General features: G+C 40.1%; 1 protein-coding gene across 1 annotated transcript; it reads right to left on the reverse strand.

Moving 5' to 3' along the window:
- Positions 1-207: 207 nt before the first annotated feature.
- Positions 208-10592, reverse strand: Dyrk3 (dual specificity tyrosine phosphorylation regulated kinase 3). Its single transcript, XM_026387471.2, has 3 exons — positions 10384-10592; positions 8380-8491; positions 208-2760 (listed from the first exon to the last, which is right to left on the reverse strand). Exons 1-3 carry the CDS (start codon positions 10458-10460, stop codon positions 1186-1188), a joined length of 1764 nt encoding a protein of 587 aa, XP_026243256.2. The 5' UTR covers positions 10461-10592; the 3' UTR covers positions 208-1185.
- Positions 10593-10921: the final 329 nt, after the last annotated feature.

The following is a 10921-nucleotide window of genomic DNA, read 5'->3' on the forward strand; positions in this document are numbered from 1 at the left end:
AGACGATCAAGGAGTTAGGAAATTGCAGTTTTCATGCTGATTCTACCTTTAACATTTGGAGGTAGCTGGGGGCAAAGAAGTTGCTTTATCTTCCTTGGAGATGGGGGAGAAATAATGTATATGACTTGGCGTTAAAATGGGGCCCTGTGTAAGTCAGCTTTCTATTACTATAACAAATACCTGAGATAAATCAATTTTTTATAAAGAGAAAAGGTTTATTTTGGCTCACAGTTTGAAGGTTCCACTCCATGACCAATTGGCCTCATTGCTTTGGGTCTGCAGTGGCCATTGTGGTGGGAATAACATTGTGGTGGCAGAGCAAAGCCGTTCACCTAATGCCTGAGAATCAAAGAGGAAGAGAAAGAAACGAGGGTCCCACAATTCCCTTCAAGGTCAAGTGCCCAATGGACTTGAAAACCTTCCACTAGGACCCACTTCTTAAAGGTTCTATACCTCCCAAGAGAACTGAGGGCCGGGACCAAGCCTTCAATACACAGGCCTTTGGGGAAGACTTATTCAAACCCCAGCAGTAACCTACAAGGTTTTTTGGTAAGGTGATGAAACGTCTGTAAGTGTCCAGGAACAAAGCTGAGGCAAAATAATAGCAATAATAACATAAATAAAAAATACTGTGCATAATGGGAAGTGAAAAACAATGACATCAATTGTACAGGTGACCAATAGCTTTGAGGTGCTCCCTCACCTCACATTCTGCTGTGAGCCCCTTCACTTAGAATAAGCCCACAGAATGGCCTGCTGGAGCAAGAGATCTAGCTTTGCATCTCATCTACAACTACCACAACTTCCCATATTACCCCTCCAAAATAGATGCTGAGGGAAATAGGAGAGGAGTAGTGAGCATATATTTTTGGTATCCCATCCATCTTGGAAGAAAGAGATTCAAACCCAATAGAATATACAAGGTTGAAGTACATCTGATGATAATAAGAAAGATGCATTGACCTATAAAAAGTCATTTAATGTATATTCCAGATGGCCAATACAAGCTGGTTAGGTAATTAGCCCTTGAAGAGTTCTTTTATAGTCATATAAAAATGTTTTGTCTTGTTAAAAAAAAAGAAGTCTAGTCTAACAAAAACATATCCACCAATGGGCTTGCACTGTTTTCCATTTGCAGGTTTGCAAAATATTAAAATACATACATATGCATCTCTGAACTGTCCGTTAGCTAATCAGTTTTGGCAACACGCTGCACAGAGGTATACCACCACTGGTTTCTGACATTAAGTTAGCTTTAAGCTTACTGGCAATTCCAACAACTGGAGGCAGCTTGGAACCTAGTCCCTGGAAAGCATTTGTAGGATTAACTACTCGTTTCCCTGACACCTTTTCAATGGTGAGAGGTCTGGGCACAGACTTGCTAATCCAAGGGTGTCTTAATGCTTGAGCTGGGGTCAGGCGGGCAGAGGGGTCCCAATGAAGACATCTTTTCAGGAATTCTATAAACAAGTAGTCATCACACCCTTTCAGTGCTGTCCCCCAGTCTCTGCTACCTGGGGGACCCCGCTTTTTACCCCTACGTGAGCGACCCCCCACAAGTATAACCCTCCCATCTGCCTGAGTAGTCACAGAGCAGTAGCGAGGTAGGCCCTTAGAGTTAATAAAGTACTTGGCACGTTTGGATTGCTCTAAAAGTTTTGGTGGTGGCATTCCTAGAAGCTCCATCATGCAAGCCAACTGATCTCCTTCATCCTCTCCAGGGAACAGAGGTTGTCCTGTTAAAAGTTCTGCAAGGATGCAGCCAAAACTCCATATATCAATAGGCGTGCTATAGCGGCACCCTAAGATGATCTCTGGAGCTCTGTAGAAACGAGACTGGATATATGTGTAAAGTTTCTGGTACTCAAAACAACTGGACCCAAAGTCAATGACTTTAGTTGCACTGCGCCCGTGGTGTTTCAGAAGAATGTTTTCTGGTTTCAGGTCGCAGTGAATGATCTTATTTTTGTGAAGAGCATCCAAGGATTGCAAGATAGATTGGGCAAATTTGCGTACCAACTGGACACTAAAGCCTTGAAATTTATTTTTTTTAATTAGCTCATAAAGGTCTATGCTCAGCAATTCAAAGGCCATGCAAACATGGTTCCGGAACGTGAAACTTTCCAACATGTGGATAACATTCATGCTACCAGTTTTATCCTGTTTTTTAAGATGCTCTAAAATCCGGATCTCCTCAGCTGCTTGACGATGAAAGCGCTTTTCATTGCGCACCATTTTCAGGGCCACATACTGTCGAAGTTTGTGATCATAGACCCGAGCTACTTGCCCAAAACTCCCCTTGCCAATAATTTTCAGCACCTCATACCGATAAGCTAGATGGTCTCGAGGGACATGAATATAGGCCCCATCAGCATCATCATATCCCCCATTATTGGGACCACCAACAACTCCATGTCTTTTCTTGGCATTTGGACCAACAAAATAAATTTCTGGGTAATTGATGATTTCCAGCTTCTCATAAGCAGTGAGGTGATGTTTGTACTGCTTCAGCGCTTGCTCAGGGGTCAGAGGTACCACTTTGGGTGCTTTGGATGAACTGCTGGATTTAATTATATTTAAGCTATCTGAACTTTTCCCTTGAGAAACAATGGGAGAGCATTTTTCAGAGTCGGTGATGCCATCTGACTGAAGAGTACCAGATTTGCTGCTACCAAATTCTTGAAACAGCTGTTCTACTTTTATCTCACCTCCATTCATAAAGTGCTGAGGATGCTCTCTTGTTAAATGCTCAGTAGTGATCTGTAAAGGAGAAAATGAATACAATGTTACAGACACTAGTAAGAGGAAGGGATCTTCCCTCTGACCTAAGAACATCAAAATATGTCCAATTGTGTTAGTTTTAAGGTTAAAATGACACAGAAAGGATACAATGAGCAAAGCAAGGGTCTCCTAATTAATCCTGACTCCCTGAAGATTAAGTCCACCCTAATCCTTATATATGCCTTGCTTTGCTCAAGACAGGATGATTGTCTTCCCATCCCTTGGCATGCTAGGTTCTTTCTCATAGGTCTGTCTTATCCTGAGAATCTTTTCACCCCTCCCCACATTCACTCTCATCCTCTACTCCTTCAGACTCAATTTAAGTGCACTCTTTCACTTAGAACTACTTCAAGCCCATAATAATTAACTTCATGATTTAACTGCAGCCTATACCCACATGATTCGCCCTTGATTATATATATACTGTTTAATATTATGTACTAATTATTTCAAGTATCTTTATGGTTCTGACCTAGCCTCCTCATCAACCCCCAGGTCCTCAAATACATTACTGCAGCCTTCTATCAGCACATGAAGTCATGAAAATTCTAACTCTTGAAACCATCTGGGCCAACTTTCAATGTAGCTGATAAATAACCAAGAATCCGAGGCCCCTGAAGAGCTTTTTCCAAGTGCCTTTGAGATAAAGCAGTACTACTCTTTTACCTCAATTTGCTTACACTTTTCTTGGAAGGAACAATATCCCAGAGAAAAAAGTTCTACTTATTTCTCTGAATTAAAATAGGATTCTGTGAATTGAAACAAGATTCTTTGAAATATGACTAAGGAAAACAAAAGCAAAAGCAAAAATAGCCAAACACCTAAAAATAATTAATAGTTAGATAAAAAGGGTAACTGTGAGCTGATGAATATGCTAACTGGCTTGAGTGCATAACCATTTCTTATCCTAGTTGGGTGTGGAAGCTCATGCCTGTAATCCCAGAGACTCCAGAGGCTGAGGCAGGAAAATCTCAAGTTCAAGGTCAGCCTCAGGAACTTAACAAAGCCCAAACAACTTAATAGGACTCTGTCTCAAACTAAAAAATAAAAGAGAAAGGGTTGGGGATATGGCATAGTGGCTAAGCACCCATGGGTTTAATCCCCAACATCCAATAAACAACAACAACAACAACAACAAAAATCATGATGTATACCTTAAATATAAATATTTAAGGGAAAAAACAAAATTGTTCAGATATATTAATGAGCTAGGAATAAAGAAAAAAAATCTATTGTTTAAAAAAAAAAAAAGTGTGCGATACTTAAAAGAACGTCTGTTTTTTCCAATGGACCCTAATCTGACTATTTCAGGGGACCTCCAGTATCAAAGACAAAAATTCCAGAGAAGCTCTAAACTTGTTAAAAATCTCCACAAATATAAGTTAAAAAGTAATCAAACATTTAAAAAATTTGAATTTTAACTTAACCTAAGTAAACCAAAAGTTATATATTACCAAAACTAAAAAAAGAAATGATACAAAAATGAAAACCCAAATAACAAAAAAGGATAAAAATTTTCAGTGTTGGCATACGTCAAATAGCCCCTGATCTAGTTATAAAAGCAGGACTTAGTCCCTTCCTGGTCCTTTAAAAATAATTTAATCAATCTCAATATTTATAGAGTACTTAAGAGTTACATGAACTATCATAAAATCTTAAAACAAAACTGAAGCAACCAGTTTGATTATGGCCACAATTTGGCATTTAGCTTTAAAGAGGCCAGACATGGGCACGCTGTGGTTTTTCTGATACTAAAATAGAAAAGAAAACAAATAGGCCTGTAGACAGAGTCCCAATAACCTGCTAAGACAAATGCAATGCAACATCCTTTTTATCAGTAATTATGTCAAACAACTATTCCTGTTTGTAGGGATGAAAAAACAGAAGAGGTTCACAGCCACCCATCCAGTATTCACTGGAACACTCAGAGTTTACAACTTAGCACCTATGCTAAAAAACAGATTTTTTTTTTCCTTACAGAACTACTATGTATTAGGGAATAAATTTGGCTGAATGAGGAAAGAATTATAATCATTTGGTTCAAGTTAGATTTACATAACAGAAAATGAACATCTGCACACCATCTTTGCCTATTTTCCTTAAAATTTTCACTACCCAATTTTAATGTACCTAAATATTCACTGCTATAGCTTTTGGAACATATTCTAAAGAATGAAGTTAGAAGGCCCAGGTTTGGGTACTGGCTATAGTACTTAAGAGCTGTAGGTCTCTGGACAGGTTACTTGAACTGTTCTTCATCTTTTTTTTTTTTTATCTATATAACATGAATAATAATACCTAATTGCAGGATGTTGTGTGGATCAAACTATAATCAATAATACATGTGAAAGACCCTCACAAACTGGAAAGCATGTTCAAAATACTAGTTATGATTAGGCAAAATTTTCAATATAATAAGATTTAAATTCCTACACTCTCCCCTATTCCCTAATGATTTCTCTGTGGTGGCTTCCTCAATCTCAGTCTCCCTCCACTAAGCATCTAAATACAGCTTCTGCCCAATGTGGGCCCACTCAACAGGCCTCCTCATGAAACATCTCACCCACTTTCTCCCTGGCACAAAGCCTGCTTTCAACTTGCTATACAATTTAATGTGCTACCTCTCCAGTGATAGTTGAACTCTAATGGAAAACAATGCCTTAACCCCAAAGAATGCCTAAGAACTGCAGTCATCAATGACAAGCTGGTAGGAAAGGTATTTGTGGTCCAGGGTCCATCCCTGGAAATTTCACCTACTCTGCCTACATATAAGACTGCCCTTGCCTTGAGCTGGCTCTGGAGGTCTTCATTTGTTTGTGATAAGAGAGGGTGTCTCAGGCACAGTATGTTAATAAGAATAGAAATCTAATAGAAATTTAACTACCATAGAACTATTACCATAAGATGAAGGATGTCATTGGGATTTCCTGACTCATGGTTTTACCTTAAAGGGAGAATCAATCTCTTTCTGCAAATAAGCCTTACTTTGCCCTCAGGAAAAATACAGAAGTATCCAAATTTCATGTAAGAACCCTTGGAATACCTAAAAATGGCTGCTGTATCCCTGACCCCACCATTCTTCTGCAAGTTCATCATCTCCTTCAACTATTCTCACCTTGCCCGCCATGTGTTGGGTTTCTTTAATACTCTGTTCACATTATTTTTATGGGCTGTACTTTATGTCTCTCTTAAGGTGTGGCTTCCAGAACAGAACTTACTACCCAGGGTGTAGTCCACTACGGAGTATAGAGGTTTGCATTTCCAGCAAACCTGCAGAATTCCAGGAAGGAATTTTTCCACACAGGGGGAGTGGTTCTTTCCTTATCTTTCTCTCCTTTCCTGTAAATAATTCAAATACTGGCCTGAATTAATTATATATCAAGTCTTCTGTGCTATAAATAAAACCTTCCTTCCACTGTTCTCAGAGAATCTACAGTGTCCACATGTTAACATGTAATAATTATAAAAAATCCCGGTCTAAGGTTATAATCATAATAAGAAAATATTTTGATACCATGTAATTATTTCCAGAGATCCAGATTTACCATGTTTTCTTTCTTTCTCTCTCTCTCTCACTCACTCACTCTCTCTTTCTTGCCTCCCTCCTTTTCTATCCTCCCACATTGGGAATTGAATCCACAGTTACTTTACCACTCACCCACACCTCCAGTGTCTGTTTTATGTTATTTTGAGACAGGGTCTTGCTAAATAATCTGGGCTTGCCTCAAACTTGTGATTTTTCCTGCCTCAGCCTCCTAAATCGCTGGGATTATAGATGTGTGCCACTAAGCCTGGCCATACTTTATTTCTTAACAATGCCTCATATACACTGTGAATTTCAATGTTTCAGATACAATCTTCTACTGCATTATTTGAGTCTTAAAAATCTTGTTGATAATTCAGAGGAATAGTCTTCTCATCCAGATATAAAAAACCTATCCTTTACCTACCTCCTGACCCTATCTATATCCCTGCAACACAGAATTTAACCCAGTAACAACCTTTAAGTCAATGATTTAGTTTATAATGAATATGTAAGAGCATCTAGAATAAATGACAAAGCTAAAAGTCTTTGTGTAAAGAGCAATAGGAGGGCAGGATAAAGTCATAGCACAATGAACTATAAGTGTCACCAAGAGGTCAAACTTTTTTTTTTTTTTTAGTAAAATTTGTAAAGATACCATTGCATTAGAATCTAAAAATCTATGCTTCCCAAAACTGTTACTCTGAACACCGTGCAATAAAAAATTCATTTTGATTTTGAAACATATAATTTAAGTGACCTACTGGAAGGTTATCAGCATGGATCAACCCTGAATTGATGTTAAACTGAAATCATATGTTTACACACCAACTCATCTGTAATCAGCATCCAACAGTGATCTAGTACTGGCATCACGAAATCTAATGGTCAACACAAGTAGACATAGTTCTTCTGGTTTTTGGAAGTTTTTAAAAAGAAAGAAAATGAAGAGAATGGAAATGAACCCTGCAGAGAATGGAAAGAAACCCTAGTTTACTCCAGAAATGGGATGACCACCCTTCCAAATAATTTTTGCCCATGATTTGTAATATTATTAGCCTTGAAAGGGGTGGAAAGTGTTGATTTTAATAGCAAAAACCTGGAATGGAATAAGAATAATGCAAGTAATTTTTGCTACATAGTAACAATTTCAGACTAGGTATAGTGAGGCGCACCTGTAATCCCAGCAACTCAGGAAGCTGAGGCAGGAGGATCAAAGGCTCAAGGCTACCCTGGGCAACTTTGTGAGACCCTGTCTCAAAATAAAAATTGCTCTGGATATAGCTCAGTGGTACACTGCCTGCTTACCATGTATGAAGCCCTTGGTTCAATCTCTGATGGGGGCGGGGGACATAACACAACATTTTTTTTCAGGTCTTAAACACAGAAACATGAAGGAGAAATGTTACAAATTAAATTCAAGTATTCAATATGTTCATTAGGTGGCATGTGCAATTTAAGTCACAGGATAGTTTCTCCTTGTCTTGAAACTTGTTCAAACCCTGCTCTGCCTACTGGTCTGTGTATGCTGAGGAAAAATGAATAAATTCTATCATTATCTTCCATAAAACAGCATCAAAAGCTAATGTCTGCAGTTCCTAAAATGATTAAATTCATCAAAAAACAAGTTGTATTGTTCAAGTTTAATTTATGAGTTATAAAATGGTTCTTTTTAGCATACTAATAAGCTGGGACTGCATTTCTATCTTGCAGGAAGAATTCTGCAGATCCACAAATTCTGAGACAATTTCTTTTGCTTGGTTTTTGTTAAAAGGAGCCTTTGTGATACTTTATATTATCCTCTACTAAAATAAATGTCACCTAAATAAAATCGTTTTCCCAGTGTCATATATTTATCTGAGTAGGAACTCAAAGAGGTGGGCTCCAAATCAAAATGAATTTGAAAATCTAAACCTGGACCACAGAAATTGTTTTTCCAAAGCCAGAAGAAATCAAAAGCAACAACAACAAAAGAGTCTGTGTTGCCAGTGATACATAACCACACCTTGAGTATTATTTAGCACTTTATCTTTTCCAAGACAATTAGAACACAAAGAATTACGCCCTTTACTTACATGCAGTCTTCTGGGTGGAGGCGGCTCAGAAGGATTGCAGAGTACATTAGAACAGGGTGGGCACTTGGTTTCATCTATCATCATGAAGGTATCATAGACACCATCCCCCAATCTAGTTAAAAGGATTATAGATAAGATCTGTTAGTAAAGAAGAATATAAATCACATTTCTAAAACATTGTATGTGTGTCTTAACTGCTTCATACCTGCTACAAAGAACAGTTAATAGAAATAAGTGTCTACACTGCATTTTGGCATTGGATATAAAAAACTGGGGCATTTGACAAATGATCCCAAATTGTCTTTTCCTTTTTTTAAAAAATAAAAAATAGCATTTCTAGATTTACATTTTAAAATGGTCAAAACTCAGATTACCTGTTGTGAGTATTGCTAAAAAAAAAAAAAAAAACAGGAACTAAAAATTAACTTACTACTTGAAAATGAAGGCTAGTTTGTATAGGAATCCTAAAAACCAGAAAGAAAGTGTGACAGAGGTGATTGTTTTTTCAGCCTGAGACATGGATTCTAATCTCTTATCTCTGGCTGGGCTGTCTTCTCCTCTGAGCATGTTTACCACATGTTGATGGAAAGAACAGTTCATTTACACACTTTTGGATCTAATTGCAAGAAATAAAAAGGCTTTTTAGAGCTGTCTTCTCTTTATTTGTTTACTTACATGCTTACAGCTACCCAACTAGTAGAAAAATACAGTGAATACTATAGCTGACAGTTAAAGGGGTGCTTCAAATTACAAGATGTACTGAATTTTGTCTCTGTTCCCACTTCATTTCCTGGTAGATGGGGGAGGCAAAATGCTCAATGATTTAGGATCATTTCTCTGTTCTTTAGCACTGTGGCTTCCCTACTGCAAGGGAACACAAAAGACAGAGAGGATCTATTTAATCCACAAGATGGCCCTGGAATAATGTATTTCATCTGCCACCAAGAACATGGATTTTCCAATTAAATACATCAGCATTTCACTGTATCATTTTATGTGATATAACCATGAATAATACAACAATGACCCTGTTGCAGGGGGAAATTTTTTTTAATGCCTTTAAAAATCCTGAAATATTTTAGTCACCCTTAAAAACTGTTTTATAAAATTAGTTCTAAATGTGATTACTGTATTAAAAACATACAAAGGGTAAAAAAAAGTACAAATGTTTTTGAAATGTTCTTTTAAAAAATGCTCATTCTTAATAGAATTATTTCTAATTTTTAACAGAGAAATGCTTCACGGACAGAAACCAAATATAAGACAAACAGGGAAAAGCATCCACAATTACTGAGAAAAAGACGCTAAACACTTGGAAGATTTCCTACTAACAGCAAATTAACCACAAGAAGGCTCCATGCAAATGCGGTGGAGGGCGTTTGAGGGTGGGGGTGGGGATGGGTGGCTTCTCTCCACTTAGGCGTAAAATACAATGCAAGGTGGAGAATCTTAAAATAGGATCCGGCGAGAGCCTTACGCTGCACCGTCCGTTACCTTCAAATACCAAGCTAGACCGCACCCCTCATAGCAAAACCCCAAGAGTTCAGCCCTGGGTTATCTGCTCTGAGCAACAGGGCTCTTTTCAAAGGTATAGCTCCCAGACTACCCAGGTTTGCTTAAAAAAAAAAAAAAAAAGAAAGAAAGAAAGAAAGAAAAAAAGAAAGAAAGAAAGAAAAGAAAAGCCACGAAAAGTCCCAGGTTTCTGGAGTCCCTTGCCATATCACCGATCTAGGATTTCAGAGACAACCCAGGAGTCGTAATTCTTCCTCTAACTCCGCTCCAGCCCCCTCCCCCACTCACGGTGGTCAGGGGACGGGAGGGGGGACGCTGATGGAAAAGAAGGGAGGGGGCCCGTCCAGGGAGGGAATCAGACCCCTTCCCTCGTCCCTCCTGCTGGGGGCTCGCTAGACCACCAGTTCAGATCCTCCCCGACACCCGGCCTCGCCTACCAGCGCCAAGCGCTCACTCTGGCACCCCTAGCCCGTTACCCCGCGGCGCCGTTACCTTCGCTGCTGGGGAGGGAGCCCGGCCCCGGGCGGACCCGCATCCTTCCGGCCCGGCCCGCGAGCAGTGCCTCCCATCTTGAGCTCGGGACCCCCCGCGGGGGGAGGGGCGGCGGTTGGCGGACTCGGCGGGCCGCGTCCACCTGCGCTGTGAAGGCAGCCTCCCGGGCGCGACGCTTCCCCGGGGATTCTCTGCCAGACACTGCAGCTCCGCGCGCCTTCGCTCGCGACTAGCCAGGACCGGGAGGAGGGAGACGGAGCGCCAGGGCGGGAGGGGGAGCGGCATGGTCGCCTAGCAACCGAGGCACGCCCCGGGAAACGCCTCTGCGCAACTACGCTCTGACGCACGGGGGCGGGGCGCTTCTCCGTGTCCCTAGCGCTGTCGCTGGTGATTAAAGGCGAGAAGCACGCGTCCTGAGCTGCCAGCTTGGGCTGCTGCGCGCAAGGTTGGGGCACGCGGCAGGGGGTGGAAGAAAGGCCCGGGAAGAAGATTTGTGAAACCCTGTGTATCTGTTCCAAAGTGCAGCCAGCCTTCACAG

The sequence above is a fragment of the Urocitellus parryii genome, chromosome 9, assembly GCF_045843805.1.
Source record: "Urocitellus parryii isolate mUroPar1 chromosome 9, mUroPar1.hap1, whole genome shotgun sequence".
NCBI lineage: Eukaryota > Metazoa > Chordata > Mammalia > Rodentia > Sciuridae > Urocitellus > Urocitellus parryii.

Excerpts from the sequence above, each read along its gene's own strand:
- Dyrk3 (XM_026387471.2), bottom strand. The coding sequence starts at position 10,460 with ATGGGAGGCACTGCTCGCGGGCCGGGCCGGAAGGATGCGGGTCCGCCC. Across the intron at positions 8,492-10,383 it reads CTCCCTCCCCAGCAGCGAAG|ATTGGGGGATGGTGTCTATG; the intron begins GTAACGGCGCCG and ends CCTTTTAACTAG. Across the intron at positions 2,761-8,379 it reads CTCCACCCAGAAGACTGCAT|ATCACTACTGAGCATTTAAC; the intron begins GTAAGTAAAGGG and ends TCTCCTTTACAG.